This window comes from Poecilia formosa, unplaced genomic scaffold, assembly GCF_000485575.1.
Source record: "Poecilia formosa unplaced genomic scaffold, Poecilia_formosa-5.1.2 Scaffold89, whole genome shotgun sequence".
NCBI classification, from domain to species: Eukaryota; Metazoa; Chordata; class Actinopteri; order Cyprinodontiformes; family Poeciliidae; genus Poecilia; species Poecilia formosa.
Window position 1 is genome coordinate 1,988,633 of NW_006800028.1, and position 27,684 is coordinate 2,016,316.

Consider the following 27,684-nt stretch of genomic DNA (forward strand, 5'->3'; position numbering starts at 1 on the left):
AGAAAGTATTCTCTGGAGTGATTGCAAAGAACTTTACTAACAGTAAAGCAAAAATGAAAATAGCCTCTTTGAGCCTATGCTGGTAAGTATAATGAATCATTTGCCTGTTGTGTTGGAACAGACCCAGACAACTGGGTCACTTGTAGCTGGACAACAGCAAAAAAAAAAAAAGGAAAAAGAAAAAAGCTTCTTGTAAAGGCAGTGTAGTCACAAAGAAATAAACAAAAGTTTGTTCTTATTTATAAAAAAAAGTTTATTATAATAGATATTCAGACATTTAGTTTGTATGTACAGAAAAAAGTAACAATCATATATTCTATTTACATTTCATTCTCGGACTGTCAAACGTCAGTGCATTTGCTTTGACATGACTAATGTTGAAAATCTCATTTCACGTGAATTATACCAAAGACGTTCCAGTACAATTTAGAATCCATTTGTCACTGACGGTAACAAAAAAATATATACAAAAAAAAATAAAATAAAATAAAATATTTCACTGACGAAACAGATCATTACATCTTTGAGTATACTTTACTGCAAATAGTTCACTGAGCAAATATTTATTAATCCCCTTCTTAATACACGTGAGTGAAAAGGTGTTTTAGACTTTTACAAAGAAAGACAATTTGACGAGCTGGTAAAACATTTTATAGCAGACTGGGCATCACTAACAATTATAAACTAAGGAGCTCGTGGGCATTTTTTCTATTTTTCCTTTCGCTTTCCTGTACAAAAAAAAAATATCAAGAGCATTTTAAAATTATAAAGCACATGGATACCCTTGGTACAAGGGAAATGCTAACACACTTTACTAGTCTTCTAAATGGCCAAATGTCCTGCAATGGCTTAAGCAATAGATACAGTGGTCAAACAACCACTTTGTTCAAGCTTTATGAGTCAAGCAGCTTTTCTTCTACAATACAATCTATGATGGAGGGCTGGACTTTTACTCATGGTTTTGAAGGAGCATGTCAATACTTGCTGAAGGCAAAATTAAAATGTCTCTCCGCTAAATCTTGTATATAAAAAAGTGTCATTGTTCCCCAGTGTGCAAATTTAGATCCATTACTTTTGGTCATCACATTGTAAAACAAGTTAAAAACCCCTTGGGGCTACTTCAGTAGCATGTGGCCTGCAGTAGATCAGAAATTGATATAATGGCAACGCTGACCCTTTTTTTTAATATAGAAACATTCAGTAGTTTATACTGTGAAAGTTTCTTCAGTTCTTCAATGAAATCAGATAAAAAGTGCACAAAAAAAAAAAAAACTGCAATAAATGAGAAAAGCAGTGAAAAACAGGGAATACCCTGTCTGGACAGATAGTAGTATTTTTACCTTCATCCTTATTTTAAGCTTAATCTTCCCTCATTTAACAGTTAAAAAAAAAAGTCTCCCTCTGTCTAATGATTTAAAAATGCACCTACATCTCATCAGAGCGGTGCTGCTGTAAAATGACAGACGGGGGGCTTCGGTCGATCCAGTTCTCTTTAGATCCCGGCACGTCATACGCCACAGCAGTCGCCACCACGGGATCAACGGACCCTTCCTTTAAAGGACCCACGCCGCCAGGCGACCCCGGCGTCATCTCTGCCGCCTGAGCGGGACTTGGGAAGTCTGCTGAGGAGTTGCTGCTGACGCCAGTCTCGGAGTCAGATTGTTCCACCCTCTCGTAGTCGGGGGTGTGGTTCTTCTGACCGCCTGAGAAGATGGCCTTGGTGTTCTCCACTACTTCTGACACCAAGACAAGTGGATCATCCTCAGTCTCCAGGTAAAACGTAGGATCTGTGTTTTCTGATGGCACTGAGCGCAAGGTCCGGGAAATGACTGTGATAATGAGCAAACGATATTTTTTTCAAAAACAAGCCACAATAGTGGGAAAAATAGCTTTATTTTGGCAATACGACAGAGGAAAAACATTTGCTTCAGGGTCAAAACAAAAGGAGCCATAGTGCAACTCACCGGATGATGGTGTGAAGGACTCCTTCTGTTGAGTGCTTCCACCAAATGGATTAACGGACGGAAAGATGATGAGACAGAAAGAGAGCAGGAACACCTGAAGGAGGCAAAGACAAACAAAGTGTGAAAAAAAACAAAAAACCCAGCAAAATGTTAAAGCGTAATAACAAAGATGAACACAACGCCTTTGCAGACAAATTTACCATAACACAAGTGCTGGTTGTGCTGGCCTTCAAAGTAGACATCTTCACTATAGCCTGGAGTTTCCTCAGTTGCTCAATCAGAGAGCTATAAAAAAAACCCAGAAAGGACACATTTAGAGTAATGATGCTTGTTGTTAAAAAAGGAGCAAAGGCGGAATGTCCAAGACTTCTTACATGTTCTGTTTCTGAAGCAGCTGGACTTTCTTCTGAAGTTCCTGGTTGTGTGCAGTGCAGACAGCAACCCTGTGGAAGAAAGTCATTCAGTAATTAGTCCCATTATGTTTGTACCAACACTGTGCAGATACAATTTGAGCCTTATAGCACTTATACCACCTATAATCCCGATTTCCCCCCAAAATCTGTTAAATTATCTTTGTAGCTCACCTGTTTTCCAGTCCATCAACATACACCTTCTTCTTCTTGCGGCTCTCCTGAGCAGACTGCTTGTTGCGGATCTTCCTCCTGATCCTCTTCAAAGTCCTCTCCTCTGCCTGTCAACCAAAGTAAAGGAGGCTTTCAGCGCAATGCTGACATGACAGCAGCAATGTGCCTTAAACTGCTGCGCCACAGAGAAAAACAAAAAGAAGATTTTAATGTTTTCTTGCAAAAACAACAACAACAAAAAAAAACAAGGTGTCACTTCTGAGAAGGTACGTAAAATAAACATCTAGAATTGAAAGAGGTATGAAACGAAATCCACATGTGGTCAGAAATATTCAATGTTCTGTGAGGGGACAATTAGACACAGATAGAAGCTCACAATTACCTTAGTGAGAGGCATGTGCTCGGGAATGGTGGCTCCTTCTTTTGCCAAAAGCCGCTTCTCCTCCTCAGTGAGAACAATCTCCTTGAACTGGAACTAGACGGAGAAAAATCAAAGTACTGAAACGGTATTCATTTAAACAAACGTAAATACTTAAATATCACGAATCGGTGCCTTTCTAATAAACAAAGTGTTTTTAATCACAGTTATTTTAACTGCATTATTGTTATGCTAAATATCTGCAAGCATGTAAAACTAACCTGGTCTACTTTGGTTAGCTGAGCCAAATCATGTGCAGAATTCTCAATGGCCAAGGTACAAGGCAGCTCAGTGGTGAAGTCCTCCTCCATGGCATCACTCACCAAGTCGTCTGTTACAAGAGAGTCGTTTTAAATCAGTTTAATCTGTATGTTTACGTAAGTTCTTGTGGTTAGGTTTTTTTTTTATTATTATCATTATTATTTCAAACCTCCACAACACCCACCCAGATCAATGAAGACATCTGTATCTGGCTTCTCTGCCCTGACACTCTCCAGCACGTCCATATCTCTGACTCCGTTCTGCAGCAGAGAGTAGCTGTGATCCGCATGGACCGACAAGGCCTCAGGGCTCTCTGCTTGCAGCGCTTCTGAGGTAAGGGTGGGGTCAGAGTGCACGGGGCTGGGGTGAGAATAGCTGGGACTGGGTACTATGTCGCTTTCACTGCCGTGCGGACTTCCCAGAGTGTTGTTGTTTCCGGCGCCCGTGCTGCTGTCGTCAGAAATGCCACTGTCGCTCCCCAGCGGGGAATGAGACGGACAGAAGGCCTCCACGTTGTCATCTCCGTCCAACAAGCTGGACAGGAAATCTTCAGTATCCATACCTGTCAACATCTGCAGACAAAAATAAATTCCACTGGTTATAATTGAAGACAAAAGTAATGCCTTGGATAGCTGGTTGAGGCGCTTGAAGCCTTACTTCTTGCTCAGACAGCCAGGATTCAATAAGCCCATCTTCATCCTGAAAGAGGGGCTCAGTGCATCCGTTGTTGCCGTCTTGAAACAGCAGCCCGATGAGATCTGCCCCATCCATGTCTGGAAGGTCCTCAGTGGCTGACATCTGTGACAGAACATCATTTATCATGTCACAAAAGATCAAATAATATGAGAGTTTGGCTGATGGCTGGTTGGTGTATTAATGAGGGAAAACATTAACATCAACTGCGAGAAACATCTGCTCTCACAAATAGTTTTTATTGCATTATCAAGTTTTTATAGCATTTGAATGGTTTCACATCATTGCCACACACTTTATTTTTACTTGGATTGTATGCAGTAATAATCCAAAACAAAGGCACACGTGTTTAATGGACTAAAACAAACAAAAAACATACATACTACTATATCGCCATTCAACTGAACTAACAGGTCAGACATTGATCAAAGAAGCAACTAATTCAACAAAGGCAACATTGCAAAACTTTTTTGGCCTACATCCAACGTACACATAACATACGTGAGGCAGATAACACAATGAAATATGGAGGTGGCAGCATCATGCTGTGTGGACATGACTGGACTGGGAATCAACAATGCTAACACACATCCAGAGCTACCAAGAATTAAATTCAGAATTTGAGGCACGACTTGACAAATGCTGCAGCAAATCTCATCAAATCAAAATGAGTTTAATCCATTTTGCATAAAGAACTGAAAACTTTCAGCCTGACAACGTACAAAGCTGATACAGACCAGCAGTTGGATTTGGAATAAGATGTGGGGTGAGGAGGGATAAATACAAACACAACAGAGATATGTTCATAATTTCAAAACCTTATTTCATTGTTCTTCAACCTAGTTTTGCAATTCTTTGTGTTGTTTTTTTTCCCCACATACAATCTCCACAACTTCCATCAGAGTTTGTGGTGCTAATAGGGAAAAAAAAAACATTAAAATACTCAAGGGGTATGAATACTGCTGAAAACCACTGTACATATCACATAAATCCACCAGGTCCCACTACCTGGAGTCAAAGTGCATGTAAAAATATTATTTATGCTAATTTAATGTTTTTATTAAAAATAATTTTCAATTTTAGTACACCACTTCCATGGTAGGGCTTTATAATGAGTAGTTAAGTTCAGCCAAATCAAAACAAATCAAAGCATTTTACTACTGCTGCGCAGCGGCAGCCACGTGGCCATTCACGCTTTTCAAAAATAATTTGTATTATATTTTTTGTGCTGCATGAACGTGTATGCATCTGTAGATGAAGAATTTAATGCGCTTTAGATGATAAAGTATGGTGATGTTTTGTTATCGCAACAGCCTCGCGATTACAACAATGCGTCAGAACAAAGGGGATCTTTCTCTGAATCTTCTCAGCCTATGCTGCATTTGATTCCACGTGTGGCCTCCAGACATAGGTTGAAGCCTATTTTCTCAGATCAACAGCAACAATTTTAATTAAGTTAGTTAAAAGTAAATGGATTGTCTCTTCTGAAGCAGTTGACAACGTGGTACAGTGCGTCTGTAAACCGTCTAATGTTGCATCATCTTAAACATCTCAGCATGACCTCATCCGATAATGTGCCCCGCCCCCTTACCCTTCTCGCAGGATCTGATAGAGCATCAAATGTCAAAACAAATAACACCCATAACAAATGGATTAATAAAAGGAAGGTGGTCAAAAGGTTAAAACAAAAACTGATTTTCGGCTTGATTAAGCGTGTTTTTGCTTTGGTTTTAAACCGCACCAAAGCATTGCAATATATGTCGTGTTATGTTAAACTAAGATTAAAACGGAAAACGAGGGAGCTGTTTCGAGGAGATAAAGCATAATGTTTATTAAAAATACCACGAAAATGCAGCTGCGTTATTAATTCCAGCAAAAAGTAAGGAATATTTTCAGAGTAACACTGACTTATCTTAGCTGTTTTAAGAATTATGTTAAAGGCGTGGCTCCTTTCAAAACATAAAAAAACACTACAAAACATCCTAGTGTTGGTGGCAAAGGAAGCACATTTTCTTACCGTTTGGTAGCAGAAGATGATATCAACTCAAACAAGCTCGTACGAATGCGTTTTGGTTTCTCAGCTTTTTTCTTCCGCTACCGTGTACAGCCGGAGGTTCCTCCTGAAAACACCTTCCAACGAGGCAAAAAACGCGTCATCACGCAAAGGCGGAAACGAATTTGGTACGTAGGTTTTTTGGGTGTTCATGGGAAATGTAGTCAAATGCTTAATAAGCTAGTTTGTAAACTGATCTATTTAGACGTTTTGTGAATATAAAACCTTACTACACGAACAAAATCATAAAAAGTATCACATAAAAGTAGTTCTATAAATACATTATATGATATATTTATTAAAGTGAAAATTTATTATTAAATAAAAATATGTAGTAATATGTTATCTTTTTTTTGCAGGATCTAATATGGTAAAGCTATATTCTACTGTGTAATATTACAAAAAAAAATATAAATCAGTTTAATAAAAAAAACAGTAATTTAAAATTCAGGTGAATGGACCTTTTATTGCTATTGTTATAGATTTACAGCCCATTTATCATTAAGAAGTAATAAAACTTCTCAAACTGCATTAAGGTTAGTCAAATTCAAAGACTAGATGTTTGTGTTTTGTTTTCCCTATAAGCTTTACTTAATGGTAAACTATATTTAGTTACATAAAAAAACTGCCTGTACAGTTTATAAAGCAAAACATATACACATTTTAGCAATAAAGCTTACAATTATGTTTCTCTTTTCAATTTAAAGCAATATTATACTGAATAACAATTCACAGAATTATAACAATGCTCTTGTGAAAAATCTCTTTCTAGTAATGTTAGTAATAGTCACAACAATAAGGTACTACTAGCATGTGATACACAGGCTGTGTACTGTACATTAAAAAATAAATAAATTATGAAAAGTTCTTGTGCTACGGAAAATTAATAAATTTTTTCGTTACACATATACAATAGTATATGTGTAGAATATATTCTAACATTACATATTAGAGTAATTATAAACCAAAGTTATCTATAAAACTAAACTATTTGTCGATAAAAAAAACCCCGCAACAAAATATACATAAATTACTCATGGGGTGATAATGCGAGCTAATCAAAGTTTTCTACATGAAACTCAATTAGATATAAAGAGATGAGCTTTTTTGTTGTTAGCGTTTATTCTTCAATGAACAGAAGCAGTTAAGTTTTCATTTGACATTTATTTCAATCAGCACATTAGCATTGACATGGCATTGCATGATGTAGCGACTCTGATATTCAGCCTCAGACCTTGAACCTGAAAGTAACGTTTTACCACATTAATTAATCTTCTGTTAGTTGGTTTACCTGTAATGAAATCTTATCTTAGTGTACCGGTACTCGCCTTGTTTTTAGTCAAAAAGTTAGTCAACAAATTGAGGTTAATGAGGTAAGTATTTGGAACATCTCATAGAGATACATCACATGTGATCCTTTCACCTGTATCATTACTGAAACCAATTTGATTTCAAAACAATGACAAATAAGGCATTTCAGAAAATTGCACTTAAACATCAAATATACCACGTTTACTGCACTGGATGGATGTTTCTGTTTTCATATTACTGATATCGAGCCTGCCCTGCGACAGACTGGCGACCTGTCCAGGGTGTACCCCGCCTCTCGCCCGGAACGTTAGCTGGAGATAGGCACCAGCAACCCTCCCGACCCCACTGAGGGACAAGGGTGTTCAGAAAATGGATGGATGGATGGATGGATGATATCGAGCCTTTTTTAGGGTGTTAAATTGGTGCCTTTCAACCTGGCAATAATTCCAATAATGAGCACAGAGCTGATAACTAACAGTGTATTGTCTATATGACCCAAATGAAATTATTAGTACTCTAACCATTATATTGACTTTTAATTATTTACATTCCATACCTTGTTAAATCTGATAAAAAATTCATTTCAAAACAAAAACAATATAAAAAAACTTAATAAACTTTCTGCAGCCTTCTCACAGAGACTAGATTCAGAAGAAAAAGAAAACATACTAAGTAAGAAATATCAAGTTTCAGCAGCTCGATGAGGTCTTAGTACGATTACTTTGACATATACTACTGGACTGAAAAGCTTTGCTAATGCAGTCTGTGCAATTTAACCCCAGGCTGCATAATCATTGAATTTCCATAGTAAAGCTTAACTTTTTTTTGTCACAGAACTACACACAGTTTAGATGTGTGCCGCAAACTGCGATACACTTTTAGTCGCCCCTTTTTATTTGATGTAGTTGGCCCGACTTTCTGTGTAACGGCAGGCGTTCTCTCAACCACCCGCTTCTTCTGAGCCCGGTGTAGCAAGATCCGATAGACCCCAGTGATGGAGCTTCTGCAGTCTTTTCCCTGGTTGTTGAATATGTGCTCTGAAGTGATTCCTAGAGTCTCTAATGCAGCCTTTACCTCCAGCTCTTCCTCCAGCAGTTCAGCTGGTTTGCTCTCAGCAAGGTGAGATGGATCTAGCTTACAAGGCTCCATGGCACATGGGAATTCCACAGGGAGCAGCCACTCACAGCCCATCATTTGCTCCACTGTATAGCGGTCCGATGGGACTGGCTGGAGAATCCCCCTGATGAGCCTCTGGCATGCCTCGGGGACCCATGGGGGAAGCACGTAGGCTCCCTCCATGATGCATCTCTTCAGTTTGGCCACAGTGTCTGCCCTGAATGGCATGGTGCCGGTCACCATAAAAAACAGCATGACCCCCAAAGCCCAAATATCTACGTAAGCTCCTACATAATGCTCATCCCGGAAGAGTTCTGGAGCCGCATAAGGTGGAGAGCCGCAGAAAGTGTTGAGCGTCTCATCGCGGCGGCTCAGTGTGCTAAATCCAAAGTCCCCGACTTTGACACAAGAGCTGCTGGTGTAGAAGACATTTTCTGCCTTTAGGTCACGATGGATGATGTTATTTTCATGCTATGGGAGAAGAATAGAAATCACAGTCATAAACGTACCATCTACCTAAACAAGGTAAGAAACTAATAATGCCATGTGACGCCAACTCAAGTTAGATTAAACTGGATCTACAAAAGATCTTCTATTCTGAAATCAGTTTATAAATTTCATTAAAAAAAACTGACATGTAGATTTGATCTTTGAGTAGAGATTAAAAAAAGGCGATGCCAGACGATATCAACGACATTCCAGGGTGTGAAAAAAAAATGACTGAGATCAGAAAACTTAAATGTATTCATATCTCTGGGATATTTAGATATTTCTATCCAACCAAAATGTTTGTCACAGGAATCTCCCTCCCAAAGCATAATATGGAAAAAAGGTGCACCATTAAAAAAAAAAAAAAAAAAAAAAAAAAAAAAGAAAGAAAATCTGCAAGGGTTATGACCAATTTTAGGCAAACTTGAATCTATTTAAAATATTAAGGAGGAGTTTGAAAATAAATTCAAGTGGGACAAACTTCCAGAAAGGAAAGTTTATTTTATGCTTAAGTTTTATTTTATCTCATATTTTGGTTGCACGGCTATTGGGACTCTAAGTTACAAAATGTATTCACAGTACAATTTATTGTAATTCTACTCAAATATATTCCATTAACATACGTGTGTAAGTACTCACCATGTGTTTAACAGCCGAGAGGATCTGAGCAAAGACAATCTTGCTGTCAGTGTCAGAAAGTTTTCCTTCAGTAGTAATCTTAGTGTAGAGCTCCCCTCCACCTGCATACTCCATCACCAAGTGTAGCCGTGACAACGTCTCCACCACCTAAAAAGGACTCAGACAGAGGCATAATGATCAGAATGAAGAAGGCTGGTTTTAAAAAGGAAAAGGAATCTAAAGACAAACCTCATATAGGCGTATGATATTAGGGTGGTGTAGTTTTTCCATGCTGGAGATCTCTCTTGAAAGCAACCTCTGAGTCTTCTGATCCAACTTAGTTTTGTCTAAGATCTTAATGGCCACTTTGTCTGTTTATGCCAAAGAGAGAATTAATAATCAACTAGAGCTCAATCACGTGACAGAAAGAAATCCTGTATTTTTTTTTAATTTAAATTTTAATTAACAACATATATAAAGGTACATGCATGATATTAAAAAAAACAACATACACTGGCAATCTACTCATATTAAGAGCTTTAGCTGCCCTTTAATTTTTTATTTTATTTTATACATTCCCATTTCATCTTAAAATGAAATTTAGTTTTATACATCATGGGAACTTATTTTTGAAACAGCAGCAACTTGAGGTGTACACATAATACATTTACAATCCTAAAAAGTAAGATTAAAGATCTAAAAACTTTACACATATTTCATTTAAATGCCCCAGCTGTTGGCTATGTGCCTTTAAATCATTAATAGAGATCCTTAAAACAACTCTCAAGTAACCGAATACAGAAAAGTTCTCGAGCAGCAAAATGGTGTTGAGATATCTCTTTGTGCTCCAGCATGAATTATTAAGGCGGGTATTAGGCTTAGTTTCAGATGCAATATAGCTGTCAATAGAAGCATTCAAAATGCAATCCAGCTCATATTGTTTTAGAATCAGAAATAGAGTTTAAATGCAAAAATACACTAATAGAACAAAGAGGCATGAAGTCGCAAAATATACTAGAGCACCCACGGTCTGACAGAACTACACACTCATTCGTGGCCCCATCTGTAGCATTTGATGAGGCATGCAGCAATTTTAGCTGTCGCTAAGGAAACTGGAGATCTCTAATCAATCCATTAGGTCAAGGGCAACGGATAGTCACTGTGTTTGTGGATGAATCAGCCTTCTCACCGGGAAAAGAGCTGCTTTATAAATTATTATGAAACAAAAACCTCTTGCTCATTGATCACAATGACTCACTCCTGACAGAACAGAAGGCTTACTTTAAAGCTTTCGATACATGGGGCTTTGTTTGTATCTGTCTTAGGTGTTGTCGTATGGACATGACATTATTTGCACTAATTACCTTTTGTAAGAGCATGAATTCCTAGTTTGACATGGGAGAAATTTCCACACCCTATTTCGCCACGGATCTTGTAGAAGGCAATTCTTCTGCCCACTGTCAGCTCACGGACCACCCTGTGACGAGATTATGCAACACGAAATGTGTTTTTTTTTCCCATAATTTAACAAACTCATACAAGAAAGGACTGCAGTCTAAGGCAAGTCAATCAAAAATGGAAAAGGTAGCTCAAGTCCAAAGAAATGTCAGGCTGTAAAAAATAAGACTTTTTCTCTGAAATCTTACCTTTCATCCTGACACATATCCAGGTTCAGCCTTTCCAGAGGAGTTAGGCGACGAACAGTGGCTCCCTCATCATCTGTGTTGATGTCAGAGCTATCCTGCCTGTTCCAGCGGCTGTACCTTTGTCCGCCAGAAACCACAGCTGTCCCTACAGTGGACCCTCCAACAGAGTCTCCGTTAGACTCCCTGGAACCTGCTCCTGAGACCGAGCTGTTCCCAGTGGTGCCTGCTGTCCCAGCCCCAGCTTCAGCTCCATCTGGGCTGCTCTCAGACGGGTAGACAGCAGTCATCCTGCGAGGGACGCTCAGGGAGGAGTGGGCTTAGGCCATAGCTAGGAGTAATGCAGAACAGGATGCAGAACGGAAGAAGTCATTTTCTACTTTACTTCCTTTTTCATTTCTTACTTTCCTAAACTTTGAGCACCTGAAAATATCCTTTAAGTTGAATTGAAGACATCTGACTATCATCATTATACAGGCACATTTTAATGGATTAAAATAAAATTAAAAAGTAATTCTAACATTTCAGTGAATAAAGTGAAAACCATGCAGATTCAATGCACACAGAGTGAAAGAATAAAAAAATAAAAGACTAGCAAAAATCATAAGACAGAAATGTTATGTTCGGGGCAAAACAATCACAGGAAAGATTAAAAACTAGACAGATGTTATTGGAATCCCCCAAAAGGAAGGTAAAAACACATGGCTCCTTAAGCTGACTATTGCCAGAGAGAATAATCGAAGTATATTAATTGAAAGTTAAATAGAAGGGAAAATTGTGGTAGAAAAAGTGTTTGCAGGTGAACAAGGTTTGGATTGTGACTGGAGTCGGCGCTTCCAATACCCACCTCAGGATATGGGATGCAACTGTCACATTCCTTCTGTTAAGTCACTCCTAAACCAGAGTGAATTGTTTTACTTATTCATACTTACTAAAGTAAAAAGAAAAAAAAATGAAAAGAAAAATCCAAAGTCCATTTTGTCAGATAAAAGTACATTTTGTGTTTCATTTGGAAAGATCAGGGTTCAGGGGAAGAGCGGAGAGGAACATAATCCAATCTGAATAAGGTACAGTGTAAAGTTTCCACACCATTCTGTAATCATTTGGGGATTCATGTCTTCTAGTGTTGGTCGATCGATTGTGCTTTGGCAAGTCCAAAGTAAAAAGCAGCCGGAAATCATAGGGCACTTCATGCTACCCGTGCTGACAAGCTTTATGGAAACATTGATTTAATTTTCTTGTGTGATTTGGCATCTAACCACACTGCCAAAAGTACCAATAAGAGGTTATACCTAATTGACCAGCACACTGTTCTGACAAAAACTGCATGTATAATCCATTGAGTACTGTCATGAGGACAATGATAGACGCCATAACCAACACTGAAGAGTCACAGACTGATCACCTTCATGCCAAGCTGCACTAATGTAGCAATTCATCAAATAGGACCCTGATCAAAAAGTAAGTCCATATGCTGCACTGCACCTCTGGGTCAGAATTTATTTTACTGATATTCTGTAACTTTTTTTTTTTCTGAAAAATTAAATTTTGGGTTGTAAGCCATAATCATGTCATATATAAACATTATAAATAAATCACTGAGTAATGAATCTACATTATGCATAAGTGCATAATAATAATAATAATAATAATAATAATAATACATGGTTTTAACTTATTATATTAATTATTTTGCTGTAAAATAATACAAATCTTCCTAGATTCAAAAAACAACATTTGAATGTAGTGAGACATAAAAGAAGGAAAATATAAGCAGGTACCCATTACATGGCTATTATCTGATCAAAATATACTTTTACTAACTTCAACTATGCAACAAACAGAAAAAAATAAACTTACCTTCTATTGTGTGATTCATTTTCAAGATAAATCCTTTCAGTTTTGTCACTGCATCAGTGTTGTATAGGCACTTCTATTAAAGAAGAAATATTCACAGTTTCTTTCTCTATATCAGCTCAACACCTCAGCACATTTTTGCATCTAAGAGCCCATGTTTTATCCAAAATGTCCCAAATACGGTGCAGCCGAAGCTAGCCACAAATGAACAACATGATCAGATTGTCACTGGATGCTTGAAGCTGTTATGCTGTTGCTTTTGGGGGATTTCCTCTGTCAATCTTCCACTTTCCCTCGCTTCTAGCCGTGTCCGAAGGTTCACCAAGGCACGTATTATCAGATTCATGCTCACTGCTGTCTCGGAGCGGGGGCGTTAATGGAGCCTTTTGTGTTTGAGTATTAATAGGCCATGAGGTGAGGAGGAGGGAAGAGGAGAAGGACGCGAGAGGTTGAAAGAGTGAGGATGAACAGGTGATTGTGTCAGGGTGCAGCCACAGAGTGACAGCCAGGACAACCTGTGAAAAGAACATAGACAAACAGATTGCACAAATTTGAATTGGTTTTTAAGCCTATTCAGCTGCTTGGTTTCTTTAGGAGGTTTCAAATTTGAAACATGTACTTTACAGCATTATTTATAGGTTAGCACATATTTTATGTACTGCATATGACTTTTTCCCCCCACAATTGTCTCATCTTGATAATGTAGCAGCAACATTACCATTGGTGGTTTTGTTTAACAAATAAATTAATAATAAATTAACATTAATAAATCGCGAACACTACCTAACACTTTTTTGCACCACTTGCACGAGAAGGACAGTACGCATCTCTTATCGTACATTTCTTCACTCGAATGTACGATAATGCGTATTGTAATTCATAATTAGGAGCTCACTGATAGATTCAGGTTGCCATGGCAGCTGGGTTAAGCAAATCAAGATTTGGTAATAGGAAGAAAACCTTCAAAACTACCGGTGTGACTAAGCAAAATCATTTCAATTGCAGAGTGCTCACTGTCAGCTTCTTTATTTGCGTCTGTGCATCAGTGTGGTGGTGTGGTTGAATAAGCGTGGAAGAAGGTGATAATTGTATGCTGTTCAGAAAACAAAGCTCTAACGATGCCCCAGAGGAGAAACAGAAAAAAAAAAAAAACACATTAGAGATGTAAATGAACTAGGCTTATGTAAGACACATATTTTGTATTAAATAATATGCAAAGTTTGCTCAGACAAGACACTGCACCTATCAGTTACCTAAATTAAACGTATGTTATTAACGTACAAAACCAATATAGGGCGAGCTAAAATTAGTTTCGATTAATCAATTGCTCAATATAATTTCATGGCAGTTTTAAATATACCAATACAATAACATAATATTTCAATAACTTTACATGAATTACCATGTCCTGGTTGGTTTACGGTTGTGCCACTCTCCAACCATTTCCAGATGTGTAACTGAACAGTGCTGAAACAGAGCAAAGAGATCTATATACAGACAATCTGTGCACTAAAGAAATCAAAACCATGTATCATTTTCACCACGGAGCACTATTATGAATTGGTCTCTCAAATAAAATCAAAACAGTACTCAACAACATTAGAAGTTTGTACCTCTAATGTGACAAAAACCTATACAAGTGTGCAATCTTTTGATGAACACAATGGCATTTAAAATTCATCCGTTTGTCATTCTCTACAATAATAAGTTTCATAAAAACTGCCAAACAAATTCATCACAAGTCTTAAAACTTTGTATGACAGAAACAGATCTAGTTACAATAGCAAACAATGTTTCTCTCATGACAGGTTTAACTATCCTGAAGAATCCGTGTATGGTTCGTTCTTTGGTCTTTTTCGTTTCAAAATAAAATTGCAAAAACAAAACATGCATGTGTTTTTTAGTTTTTAAAACAAAATTAGAAAAAAAAACGGCAATTGTAAAAGTAAAAAAGGGATACGTTTTGTTTTTTAACTGCAATGGTTAAACCAAAGACAAGTTTTTATTTTGTTGTTAATTCAACGGGACATTATGGCGGAACCGGAAATGAAGACCTGAACTCCCAGCACATAACTTTTTCAGTTGCCAGTAGGTAGCGGTAATGTACACCTTCAGCAAGTTGTGTTCCATACAAAACCTTCTGACACTCATTTCCGAGTAATGAGGAGCTCCATGACGACGCAAAGCATTACTGATTTCAGAGTGTGTTTTTCCTCTCTCAAAAAGTTCGATAATCAATGCAGAAAACAGTTCAAGTGCAGCCATTGCCTATTATTCAGGAATGGTTTTTTTTATGCCTTCTTCATCCACTGTAAATGATTCCGACTTACTTCATTTCAGGTATCGCTACATATTAAAACAACAACCGTATTTTATTTTTATTTAGATGGCAAAGCTGTTGATTTTTTATTAATTCGATTTTGCATTTTTTTAGATTTAGGTTTTAAAAACGGAAAAACAATAAAACCACATGCTTGTTTCGTTTTTGCAATTTTATTTTGACACGAAAGAACCAATGAACAAACCATACACAGATTCTGAAGGCACAACTGAAGATTGTTCTCTTTTATTAAGCATTAAGTCTTACAGGCTTCAGACACCTTCCCACCACTGCAACATGCATATCTAAGAATTGACCTCCAAAGCACCTTAAAAGAACAATTTAAGAGTGGAAAAAAAAACCCATTTTACTTCATTACTTAAATACAGTAACGTAAAAGACTAACGACATGTATTTTAAAACCCTGTAACTGAATTTTAATAATATAGCATAAAACTATGAATTGCTCCAAAGATTAGGAAGCGCGTCTGATAATGGTTCTGCAGAATCTTCAATCTGTTCATCACTGCCATTTGTAAATATAATTTCCTAAAAATGCTGTACATGAATATGATGTCAGAAACTAGTGCACGAGTCTGCAAACAGTCCGTCATCATTAAACACAACCTGCTTTGCCAAGTATGAGGCCTTCCTTCCTCACTGCACAATTAATGCTGCAAGAATCACTTAAGGCAAACATCAGGCTGTGCTGCTCACTCTCCTGCTGACTGATCTGCTGCTATCAGCAGCCTCTTTATGGCTTCCAGCAAAGGAGAACTTAAGCAGCTCATCCACGGCAGTTGTGGATTAATTGTTGCGCTATCCACCTGGTGTGCTTCCCGTCACAGACAAAACTCATGTCGTGTGTTTAACAGTACAGAGAGGAGGCAGAGAGGAGTGGTTTATCACTAGCCTTTTAAGCTAGTGATCAACATCAGTAGGAGAGCTCTTTCTATAAAAATACAATCCTTTGCTTTCAGTAATTTTAAGAACATTTATCTGGTTGTGTTTGCGTCCCAATTTCTATTGTTACCCAAAATAAGACCTTCATCATACATCTGCACCGGTTAGTGCAGAAATGACTCTCCACACAAAGTTTTCCCCAGTGTGTTAGTTAAGATGCACACTTGAAAATAATAGAAATCTCAATAGTGAAATAGGGTAACTATAAATAATACATTAAATACCCTGGGAACAGAGGGGCATTGCCTCCCTATAATGTCTTGGCAAAAATTTTATTCATTCTAAAGAAACGAAAGAAGAAGAATATGATCTCTAAATCCCCCCCCCCTCCCTTTACAGGCAAACAAAAGCAGTTTGAGGCAAAGACACATCAGCATCAGTACTTTAAAGCCATGGCCCTGAAACTGTTCTTTAAGTACCACAGATGACATTTGGCTGCCTTTAGTGGCACCTCTGCAACTATTGGCACCAATTCTTCCCAACTTATACAAACAGTTTAACTGTAATGTAGAGCTAATATAATAACCAACAGCCAAATTGTTAAGCTGTTCAGTCACATTGATTTTAGCTGAATTAGAAACCTTTCAAAAACAGAAGTGGAGCGGAGACAATGTTGAGAAATCCCAACAGTTAACCAGGAACAACGGCGGACTGCTCCATCGGCTGTGATCTGCTTAACTCTGAAGATGAAACCTATATCAGAGAATGACATTAAACCAGGTTTCAATTCCAAATTCAAAAATGTGGGATTTGCTAATTACACAGTTATCAACTACTGTTAAAAGTACAATCTAATAATCGAGATACCACACTTGCAACATTTCAGCAATTTAGCTGTTCCACAAAAGAAAACAAAACGTTGGGATTTGGTTTATGCAAATGTCGGGGACACAAAAATCTCCAAAGTAAGAGCTCCTTTTGGCAAATCAGATCTTGTTTTTCTTTGCTCTGTGTATAACATCCCATGTTCAGAGACCACTTATAATCAAAAGGACTGTGAAAATATGTTCACGGGAAGCTCTGTAGGATATTTTGAAGCTACAGACTGAGATCAACTCTACTAGTCACATGGAAATGACCTTAGGGGCACAACTGACTATAAACCTCTGTGTGGAGAACGGCATTCCCACCAGCCCAGTGAAATGCTTCCCCAAAAACAAAACATGGATCAGCAGTAACCTAAAGGAACTGCTAAACAAAAGCAAAACAAAATTGCCTTCAGGGACGGATTCAAAATAGATGGCATTTCAAATGATTAGTTGAAAACATTCTACTGCCTATAAGTCTAAGACAACTTGCAAGGTATTTTAGATTGTCATAATTTAAACCCTTTCTGTTATTTCTTAAGAGACCTGCATAAATGTGGTCAACTCACCTATGGCTTCTCAGATCTCTCTACTTCCTTTGAATTATTTTTTAAACATATTACCAACACTGAAAATGGCTCATTTCCATAATAATACTGTTTACACCAAATGTCTGTAGCTATTGTGTTGCTATCACCAGTTTGTAAAAGATGTGATTTTGTTGTTGTTGTTGTTGTTTCAGACTGGCCTGTAAAAATTAGAAAGCATATATTTTGAAACTTAATCAAGAAGTGAACCTTGACTGACAGATTTGCACAATGTGGGGAACTTTGAATCTCTGACTCTGGCCCTAATACCAATAATGTTTGGTTATACAAAACAAGTACACAAGCAAGATGAATGAGCACGTCGAGGGACTTGTATGTCTCTGAGGCCTTAATGAAGTTACCATGACACTATAAACAGGAAGCACAAACACAAAATTATGCTGCAGAGCAGCCACTGCCAAGCTTGCATCTGCTGGTTCACATCAAAATCAAATTAATTTCTTCCAGCTTTAAAGAGCTGTCTGAGTTTTGCATGTCATTCCCAATCAACACATCAAAGAGGTTTGCATCAAAGAAAAATCACATGAAGCAAAATGTTTTATGTACTCTGATTAATTGATCATCAAAAGAATAAAATTAGGAAAAGATTTCCTGCAGGTGGACATAAAAAGAAGCACAAAAGGGGTCATTTTTGTTTTAACAACATGGAAAATTATTCAACAGCTTACAATGTAGATGAATGACTGAAATTTCCTTCTTAATTCGTCACATCTCCCGGCTATTTACTTCTGAAGAAAATACAACATTTTCTCCTTGTTTTGTTCCTCGAAAGATTTATCTTTGGCGCACCAAACAGCTCCATCTCCATTGACGCGTAATTGAATAAATTCTTCTGACATGCAAATTTTACCTCATTTGTTTAAATCTAAAAATTGTCACAGGCGAACACAGCATACAAAACGCTTTGCAACAGGTGCCTTTGCACCAGTTTAGTCATTCTGAGTTATATTGCGCTTCAGTCTTTCAGTAACGGCAAGTTAAGGTACCTCAAGGTGTATTTTTTTGTGAACCCAAGCTAAACGATATAAGCTCTCTCATCAGAGAAAACAATAAAGCGGCACTTCTCACCATGAATGGTTCATGTGTTTACATTAAACGCGTATATTTTTCAGTGACAATAATATTCCCAAGGAAGGCATCTTTCGAATAAATACGTCTTGAAGTGTGTCTATTAAATAATACACCCATCTCTGTTCAATCATAGTCAACAGTTAGCCAAAAGAAAACCCACAGTAGGCCGTTTTCTGTGAGCCATAACGCTTTCTATCATAACCCCATAGTACAAAATATATATATATAGCTGAGCCTACACATGGAAATTGATCTTACTTGGATGTGTACAGTATCTTCGTGAATCCGTGACAGCCATGTTTACCAACCTTGGTGCCAAATCCATCCTATCCCCACTGCCCGGTGACATTGGCCGCTCAGGCTTTCTGCAGCAACTGCTGCCCAGATCTGTCTGTTGTCAAGGAAATCCACTTAAAGGACGGGCGGATGGACCAATCAGCGACGGCGTCAGCGCTACACCATGTCCAATGAGAAGGAAGAATTAGAACCAATTTTATTCTAAGAGCAGGAGAGCCGTCTTACACAAATAGCAGGTGGCGGGAGTCGGCAGGTAATTGAAGCTGCATGTGTCAGGCAGCGTGATCCCATGATGACTGTAAGGGGACCACATCAGAGGTTCAGCGTGGGGTCAAGAGACTAGGAGCTTAGAGAGTTATTACTTTAAATTTGACTGGCACAAGAGCTGGAAGTGTCTTAAAACCCTTGTTAAATTTGTTGGCAACCCTGCATGTGTATATGACATTTATAAAATTTTTAGAGACAAATTTCTTTTCTTTTCACCAAAACTCTTTAAGCAAATTTGATTCTGTTGGCTATACCTGAGGGGTTTTATATCTCCAGTCACTCTTTTATTAGTACCCCAACCACTTAAAGTGTTTTTTTTGTTGTTGTTGTTTACTTTACAGTATTCAGCTCAGTTTTAACCTGGTAAAAGGAGTTGTTGTTAATGACATTGATATATATTAATATATATTCATTAACCAATATATCATTGGTTAATGAGATGGTCCAGTCTGTTGCAGTGAAGTAAAACCAGTCAAAAAGGAAAAGCTATTGATGTCTTTGTCCATGTTTTGACCCACAGCTATTGTTGGGAGACATAAATCATGAGCAGAGAAATGAGATTCCAGATTCAATAAATGGAAGTTAGATTGATCAGAATATGTATGGACTTTCCATGCCTGCTAGTACATATACATACATAAATACAACATGAGACAGAGGTGCTGCCAAACACAGTGGGGATAATTATTTAAAAAAAAAAAATAAAAAAATCAAAGCGAGTGGCTATTCTTCTGCAGTGGAAATAAGACTTTAATTGTGACTGTTCCTAAAGCTTATTCAGTTTTAATCATCCTTTTTTGTGAATTATTTCAAGCTGAAATCCTTGAATTTCACCCTCTGCTTAAAAACAGAATACTTTGTAGTGTGTTAAAGTAAATAGTAAGACTTAAGTCCAAGTCTTAAAGTACAAAAATATCATATGAGATTTTTTTTCACTATGGAGGCATTAAAAAAAAGGAAAAGAAAAAAAAAAAAAAAAAAACACTGGCTGAAAGTCAAATTTCTAATTTACAAATTTTTACCAACATCTCAAGTTTCCCAAAGCACACCGCAAGTGATCTGATTTGACATCAGCAATTTATTGAGAAAAAAATAAGTAGAGAAAAATGGATTGCTGGAGTCCTGAAGACTCAAGTTGTGAGGTGGAAAACATGTTTAAAATAAATACAATATTTGTAAGAAATCTTGATATTGCAAATCTCTCAAAAGATTTAGAGAAGTTCAGACAAGGACGTTCAATGTGACAGGTGATTATACAGATATGTGGTATATCCCACATGCAGGATTCTGTTAAAAAAATAAGGTGTCTGCAGTAGAAAACTTTCCTCTGCTTGATATGGAAATACCTTTTTTTTTAAGGTACATTAAGACAATCCTTGTTTTATTCTCATACAGCTACTGCTTGTTCAGCTTCCTCTAGGTTCACAATTTCATCCTCAATCTCTACTTCCACCTCAGTGTTGACCACCTGGTGCTCATCAACTGCAGCTGTGTTCACATGGACCACTTGGATCTGCAAGCCAGCCTGCTTTAGTCTCTCCAGGTCCTCCTCACATATCCCCCCCACTCCTCCATCTTCCACTACAACTGTTGTAGTCTCCTCCATTTGCATTACGTCCATAGGCTCCACCGTAACATGTTCGACGTGAATGCCATCGTCCAGCAGGACGGTTTCAGTGCCTCCTATGCTTTGTGTCGCTATGGTGAGAGCGGCAGTCGCGGCTGAGTCGGTGAGGACCACCTGCTCCATAGACTTATCCTCGATAGAATGTACGTCCTTGAGATGCGTTTTAAGTTCTTTGGCGTCGGTGAACCATAGGTCACACAAGGTGCAATGGTTCGGCTTGTCCCCCGTGTGGCACATAAGATGCTCCTTGAACTGGTCCCAACTTATAAAGACGCTACTGCAGACCTGATGTGGAAAAAAACGGTTTGAAGAGTTAATGATAAATTAAAGATTTGAGCGAATTAATACTGGGATGTTATGCATTTCTGCTGCAGAAGCAAAGTATAAAGAACAGTATTCAACTTGTTTACCTGTAATTGAAATCTAAATACATTAAGGTTAGTCAACACTTGTAGCCTTACTTAATTACAAAATAATACTGGTGCAAAAAAAGATTAAGATGTTGTTTTTTTTTTACGTTTGTGAATATTTGCATACACAGCAGATTTAACTATATTCACAAATGCCCATTGGCAATGCTAAAACAATTAGTGCACTGGCAAATTAATGAGTACTGAACTTGCAAATCTTGTGTTTGATAATGTCCCATGGTTACTGAAGTTGTACAGAAGGAAAATAGATATTTTCAGTATTAGTGTTAATAATGAAGTCTAAGGACAGAAAGCAATTAAAAAGTTCTAAAACAAAAATCTATATTCTACAGGAGCATGCTGACTGTTTCTTCTGGCCTCCATTTTTATGAAACTTCAAAACTTCAGGAGAAACCAGGAAGCTAAACTCACAACTGCAATGCTTGTGTATTTAAATTTTTGAAGTCCTGTTATTCCTGTGTAACACTGACTGCCCTGTGATGATGTCTCTGATACTCATACATTCATTTGTTTGAAGCTTTCAAAGAATTGAAAGGGAACAACAAAACTGAATTGTACCTTTATTGTTTATTTTTCTGAATGAATCTAATTGAAAATAAAAACAATAAAAACTTATTGAAGTGTCTTTGAAAAGTTTTCAGTTGTGTTTAATTGCAGATATCTCAGATCCTAAACATGAAGGGTTTTACTGCGTCTCTAGACGTTGCGTGTTGAGACAGACGGCTGTGTAGCTTTCAGCCGTTTAAGAGAAAAATCACTGTTCTTTTTGTTCTTTACCATTAAAACATTTTATTGAAAAAAAAAATAAACATTTCTGATTTCTGCCAAAGCTAGAAAAAAAGAATTTTAAGATCTATAAATAATAATAAAGAAAGATTTGAACCAGCTAAAGATCTGCAACAGCAGATCAAAGGTTTACAGATTCAGAGGTTTCTGTGGGAGATGTATGAGCATCATTTCTTTCTACATAGATAAATATTAAAACGTTGTTTTAACAAAGAAAAAAAAGAAAACTTTGGCAAGCTGTACCTGGCATTCGTAGAGCTTCTTTCGTCCTTTCTTGGCTCCTGCTCCGTTCTGACAGGCGGCCATATGGCACTTCAATGTGCTGTTCCTTGCAAATCGCTCATGACAATCTGGACACTCATAAGGCTTTTCACCTGAAAATATAAAAGCCCAAAAATGCTAATGCTGCACATATATAATTATAGAATGGCTGTATAAATAAGAAATTATGAATAGGGTCCAGGCAAAATTAGTAACTTAAATTGAGCTGTTTTGGTTTCATATTTCAAACCTCACCAGTGTGCTTCCGTAAATGCTCCTTAAAGTGGCCAAAGTGGTCAAAGTGCTTCTTACAGTATTCACAGATGTGCACTTTCTTTTGAATTTTCTGCCCTCGAGACAGTTCCTCGGCGTCAAAATGAAACGTGCTGATGTGCTGCTTCAGGGCTCCCTCCCGTGTGTAAGCTTTCCCACAGTGGTTACACACATGAGGCTTCTCCATAGAGCCCAGGTGAGTCTTCAGGTGCTGCTTGAGATGGTAGTACAGCTTAAAACTACGGTCGCACTTGCTGCAGCGGAAGATGTCTCCTTGGGAGATCTGGACTTCTACGACTTCAACGTTCTCCAGTACTTTGGAGGCTGTCACGGTTTCCTCCTGATACAGGACCTCCTGGAAAGTAAACACTGATTTTTGTAGAGAATGCTTTTCCCAAGTATAAACATATTTAAGAAATTAATAATATACAAAATATATACCTCTTCATCCTTCTTGATCACATGAATTGTTGGCTCCCCCTGCTGGTATTTGCTAGTTATGTCAGCTAGAAGAGCCAAAGCAGAGTCATCTGATGCAGCTTGAACAGTCTTTCCATCCACCACCTCCTCCAGGCTGGTCTCCACCACTTCAATCTCCACCTAGAGGACAGGAAAGCATTTAATTCATACCTTTAAATAAGGCGATAATCAGCTTAAATGTCATGCGCTTATGGCTTTTATTAATGTATTTGTATTTTCAAAGTGAACTCATGTCACAAGAAACAACTCTGGTGATTTTTGCAAACCAAAAGCTCATTGTAAAAAGTTGAAAAAACTATAGATTTACTTTTAACTGCATAACAATTTTATGTAAAGAATCAAATATTCATAAACAGAATGCCCATTAATATTTGATTAAATGTTCTTTAGCAAGCTGCCAAGCTGGTATATTTTTGGCTAGATACCGGCCCACTTTTTTCAAAAATGTCGGAGTTCATTTAAACTGGCTGGTTGATTTGCAGAGAGCAGACATTTCCAAGTGTCTGCTCTCTGCAGACATTTGGAGTTTAGGTCAAGGCCATTCCATAAGCCTTATGTAAGTCTAAGTTAACCACGCCAAATCCCAATATTTGTGTGTTTGAGAATATCGTCCTTCTGAAAAATTGTGTAAAAGGAAGTTATAATGAGGGTCTCAGGTGCCACTAATTATCTCCAGTGTCACTGTCCACAAAAAAACTAATTTTCAGTTAACACTGACTAAGAAGATGCCGATCAAGAAACCAATTCTTGCTCTAAAGTCAACGTCTTCCAGCTCTGATGATTATTCATTATCTTTAATGCCTACATTAGTGACAAAATGCAAAGCACAAGGAGAACAACTGAGTTATCAGGATGATGTAAAAGAACAAGAAGTGTGAGAATTTGGGTTAATCACAACTGATATTGCAATATTCAGCAATAATATTGCGATTTGCCATTTTTCTAATATTGTGTCTTATGGCCAGAGCAGACAGATATTGAGCTGTTTGGCACAAAAGCAAGAAAAAGGTTTGGAAAATCAAAGGGGAAAAATTTAAAACCAACTCTAAAGCAGGGTAGCATCATTTACCTGTTACTGGTCTAGTTGTTTTGCACAAAGAGGATGAACTAACTACATTACAATCATGTTTAACAACATCACCAATAAATTTGAACTTGTGCACACACTGATGAATGTATGCACACATCTAAACACAACTGCAGATAAACACCAACCTGCTCTCCCTCCACTGTCGGTAAGGTTTCTGTGATCACATTAGACGTCTCTGCAATCGTCCTCTTCTTAGCAATGCTCTTTGTTGTCATTGAGGAATTTATTCTTTAAAAAGAAAAAAAAAAAGAAAAAATCACACTGTTATTTAATGATCATCACTCAAGCATGAGAGTTTATCAGTACAAGACGACTGGTTATTCTGCTTATGTCTTACTTCTTGAGTGCTTTGATGGCTTCCTGCATTTGAAGGTATTCGGCAGCTTTCCACACATCGAGCGCCTCTTCCTCCCCAGATATCGCTAGTGTGGCTGTGTACGTGAACTCCATCAGCTGGCGAAAAGCTGTGTTGCTAACTCCTATAAAAAGTCAGAGGACCAGTGAGTATATAATACAAAACACATGGAATACAAAACATCTAACTGCATTTTTGTATCTTATGAATAAAAGATACATTTTTGTCCACCTAAAAGTTTTTTAACAGGAGCAAAAATACTAGCTATTGTTTTCATAGTTAACATGCTTTTGTTTATTTTATTTTATTTTTTTACCTAATTTACAAAATGCTATGACATCATTTATCTACTAGAGCAAAACTTGAAACCGTAACAACAACATCCACCCACAAAGGTTTCACTTTCAAAGTTGACATTGCTTCTATGTGAAGGCATGGCTGCTCATTCTTTAACTGGGATTTAACAGAAACACTGAATACCTTCAATCTCCACCAGAGGCTCCTGGGTGAAATCCTGAAAGAACTTGTGGAAAAACTGACTGCACGCTGCCAACACAGCTTTATGAGCTCTGAAGTGGTGTCCTGCAACAAGCAACCGATATGCAAATTAACTTTGCAGCCTAATAGTGTTTTACCATACAAATAATTTCCAGGAAGAAAATATATAAATCTATAACTGTACATACCATCCACTATGAGAGTGATATCTGTAAACTGATCCAGTTGTCGCTGTTCATTTAGTTTGTCCATCATGACTTTGTAGAGCCCCGGGTACTCGCTGCCTCCATTCACCTCCACCTCTGCCCCCGCCGCCATCTTTCACCCGACCCTGCCCTGCAAAAACGGAGGCACATGGACAGGCAGTTCTGAATGTGCATGTCAAGAAGCTATTACAGAGTTACTTGACATCTCGTACAGACAAACAGTACTGCTAAAATTAGATTTAGGAAAGAAGACGCTAAAAGCGAGAGGTGTTTCGGGAAATTTGGTAGTGGCAATCTCACAGTTAAAATATGAGTATACTAACTCCATAGGGAACACACACTAGGACTGGCTACCAGTAATGATAATTGTCTAATAAGATTAGAGTTGAAATATGAACTAATCATCTCTCCTAGATGAAGCCACTCCTGTGTCATCAAAGGACATCAAAACAAAACAGATTAAATGTACCTTATTAAAATGTGTAATTAATAACTTGAATCATCTAATATTTGCCCATTAAGTGATACCAGTGCCTATCTATGTCTGCTCTCTCCTTAATGTGAAGTACTGACTTTGTCCTAAAACTGACATGTATATCTCATGCACATTACATAAAAAGCACTGTGAATTATTTCCATAGAAAGGACACAATGGTTATAATAGTTAGTTCAGGCTTATTGCCATAAAAAAGTGTTTTGGTCTAAAAGCCAAACTTTGGATATTACACGAAATATGCCGTAGAATGTTTAAAGTGCATTTTGAGCCTGGCATTACATGTTTTGTAATGTTCTGTTTAGCAAGTGTATGTCTGTTATAGAATAATTTTGTTGTTTGCATCCGACTAATGACATGCTATTTGTTAGTAGTATGTCTACTAAAACATCTACCACCCTGCCAAGTTTAATTTCGGAAAAAAACTTGAGTTCTAGAAAGAAATTGCTTTCCTTGCTGTTCACACATGGAGCTTATTTAACTAGCTAAACCTCCTTGCTAGCTTAATTTCGTACCCTGCTCCACAGACATGAATAAAATCTACATTTATATACACACAACCACCGCATACAACTACTGCTGAACTTACCCAGCGTTGATAAAATGCAATAACGGTCTCCATGGATTGTTAATACACTTTTTTAAGTGAAAAAGTGTAGTAAAAATCCTGATTTCTGCTGCTAACGGGCCTCCTAGCACACTCGCCATTTCGCGTTTGACAATCAACATTACGTCATCAATCCGCGCATTAAAATACACTTTTACGAGACAGATATCCTGATTTTAACTATTGTGGGTCGAAGAATGCGTTGAAACGCATCGCTTGACATACCTCAAGTAGTTGTACACAGTTTTAAAAAGTAGCTTTGCGATTATATTTCCCACGGCGCTGTTCTACTCTCGTTGCTCGAAAAAGGGCGGTCGTTATGGCCCACAGGCCTCAGTTTCCCAGAAGCCTTTGCAAAAAAAAGAAGGACGCCTTGTGGCGTTGCTTAGTGACAAAGGTAAATGCCAAGAAATCACAAATGGGAATCAACATTTTCTACTGTAACTATAACTTTTAGTAGGTGTATTTTATATATATATGTAAAAATCTAGTTTTTAAATGTGTGTTGGTTCTGAATTAGTTTTTTTAAATTATGGTTTTATTTCATTTATTTCAGCTCCTTTTTTGTGGTTATTCTTTGACATACTAGAATTAATTCGCAAATGTGCACACACTGATGAATGTATGCACACCTCTAACCAGAACTGTAGATAAACACCAACCTGCTCTCCCTCCACTGTCGGTTGAAAAGCAAACACATTTACTAACTGAGCATAAAAATGTGCAACAGCAACATGTAAATATTTCATGAGAATCATCTATTCAAATTATATTTTTAGATTCTAAAACAATCAAAAACTGACTATCAGCTCACTTGTGTGCACAAAAAAACTTACAGTCTAATGGAAAGCTTATTAGACTTATGCTTGCATCACGTTTAAGATTACACACTTTACATTTTATTTAAGTTTAGCATTACTTACTACATCACAGTGCTTATTTAAAAAATGTTTAGCTTGAGATCTGATCATAAAAAAACATTCTTTTCAGAGTGTAAGGATTTTATGAATCTAGAAGATCAAAGATTTTATATCTTTATGATGGACATGTAACCAGTTTACAACTCATTACCACACAACAGTGATGTCTTAACAGTATATTGAGGCCAGCTGAGTACTGGATTACCTGTACTCAGAACCAAAGGTCCTGATACGGAAGGTGAACTTTTTTGAAAAGCAATAGTACTTGAATCCCATGAGTGATAATATTGATTAATTTATATAATACTATTATATATA

The 27,684-nt window shown here is 37.4% G+C and overlaps 3 protein-coding genes across 8 annotated transcripts; all 3 read right to left on the reverse strand.

Moving 5' to 3' along the window:
• Window positions 1-232: 232 nt before the first annotated feature.
• On the reverse strand, window positions 233-6,069 carry creb3l3l (cAMP responsive element binding protein 3-like 3 like). The gene is made up of 10 exons (XM_007557585.2): window positions 5,938-6,069; window positions 3,885-4,025; window positions 3,412-3,799; window positions 3,188-3,297; window positions 2,931-3,023; window positions 2,549-2,655; window positions 2,339-2,407; window positions 2,165-2,249; window positions 1,965-2,058; window positions 233-1,829 (listed from the first exon to the last, which is right to left on the reverse strand). Exons 2-10 carry the CDS (start codon window positions 4,023-4,025, stop codon window positions 1,426-1,428), a joined length of 1,491 nt encoding a protein of 496 aa, XP_007557647.1. The 5' UTR covers window positions 5,938-6,069; the 3' UTR covers window positions 233-1,425.
• Window positions 6,070-7,769: 1,700 nt separating this feature from the next.
• On the reverse strand, window positions 7,770-19,186 carry nim1ka (NIM1 serine/threonine protein kinase a). Of its 5 annotated transcripts, none has more exons than XM_016674087.1 (8): window positions 19,084-19,186; window positions 13,011-13,522; window positions 11,998-12,044; window positions 11,154-11,481; window positions 10,872-10,984; window positions 9,757-9,878; window positions 9,529-9,675; window positions 7,770-8,871 (listed from the first exon to the last, which is right to left on the reverse strand). In XM_016674087.1, the coding sequence occupies exons 4-8, from the start codon at window positions 11,438-11,440 to the stop codon at window positions 8,113-8,115; spliced, it is 1,428 nt and encodes a 475-aa protein (XP_016529573.1). In that variant the 5' UTR covers window positions 11,441-11,481; window positions 11,998-12,044; window positions 13,011-13,522; window positions 19,084-19,186; the 3' UTR covers window positions 7,770-8,112. The 5 variants fall into 5 exon arrangements, with proteins under 5 accessions (XP_016529573.1, XP_016529570.1, XP_016529571.1 ...); XM_016674084.1 differs by lacking the exon at window positions 11,998-12,044 and adding an exon at window positions 14,410-14,474 and having other exon boundaries at window positions 19,084-19,163; XM_016674085.1 differs by lacking the exon at window positions 11,998-12,044 and adding an exon at window positions 14,410-14,474 and having other exon boundaries at window positions 19,034-19,122.
• Window positions 19,187-20,394: 1,208 nt separating this feature from the next.
• Window positions 20,395-26,782, reverse strand: znf131 (zinc finger protein 131). 2 transcript variants are annotated; one of them, XM_007557588.2, is made up of 9 exons: window positions 26,672-26,782; window positions 25,329-25,476; window positions 25,123-25,224; window positions 24,625-24,766; window positions 24,413-24,515; window positions 23,159-23,317; window positions 22,700-23,072; window positions 22,427-22,557; window positions 20,395-21,251 (listed from the first exon to the last, which is right to left on the reverse strand). In XM_007557588.2, exons 2-9 carry the CDS (start codon window positions 25,456-25,458, stop codon window positions 20,727-20,729), a joined length of 1,665 nt encoding a protein of 554 aa, XP_007557650.1. In that variant the 5' UTR covers window positions 25,459-25,476; window positions 26,672-26,782; the 3' UTR covers window positions 20,395-20,726. The 2 variants fall into 2 exon arrangements, with proteins under 2 accessions (XP_007557650.1, XP_007557652.1); XM_007557590.2 differs by lacking the exon at window positions 26,672-26,782 and adding an exon at window positions 26,429-26,558.
• Window positions 26,783-27,684: the final 902 nt, after the last annotated feature.

What these genes read in the sequence shown, in the direction of transcription:
- creb3l3l (XM_007557585.2), bottom strand. Translation starts at nt 4,025, where the DNA reads ATGTCAGCCACTGAGGACCTTCCAGACATGGATGGGGCAGATCTCATC. An exon ending in CAACCAGCACTTGTGTTATG is followed by an intron (nt 2,059 to 2,164) that starts GTAAATTTGTCT and finishes TGCCTCCTTCAG; the next exon opens with GTGTTCCTGCTCTCTTTCTG. An exon ending in GTCCTTCACACCATCATCCG is followed by an intron (nt 1,830 to 1,964) that starts GTGAGTTGCACT and finishes TCATTATCACAG; the next exon opens with TCATTTCCCGGACCTTGCGC.
- nim1ka (XM_007557586.2), bottom strand. Translation starts at nt 11,440, where the DNA reads ATGACTGCTGTCTACCCGTCTGAGAGCAGCCCAGATGGAGCTGAAGCT. An exon ending in ATATCATACGCCTATATGAG is followed by an intron (nt 9,676 to 9,756) that starts GTTTGTCTTTAG and finishes AGTCCTTTTTAG; the next exon opens with GTGGTGGAGACGTTGTCACG. An exon ending in TCTCGGCTGTTAAACACATG is followed by an intron (nt 8,872 to 9,528) that starts GTGAGTACTTAC and finishes CTTCTCCCATAG; the next exon opens with CATGAAAATAACATCATCCA.
- znf131 (XM_007557588.2), bottom strand. Translation starts at nt 25,458, where the DNA reads ATGGCGGCGGGGGCAGAGGTGGAGGTGAATGGAGGCAGCGAGTACCCG. An exon ending in TATCACTCTCATAGTGGATG is followed by an intron (nt 25,225 to 25,328) that starts GTATGTACAGTT and finishes TGCTTGTTGCAG; the next exon opens with GACACCACTTCAGAGCTCAT. An exon ending in GCCTCTGGTGGAGATTGAAG is followed by an intron (nt 24,767 to 25,122) that starts GTATTCAGTGTT and finishes GACTTTTTATAG; the next exon opens with GAGTTAGCAACACAGCTTTT.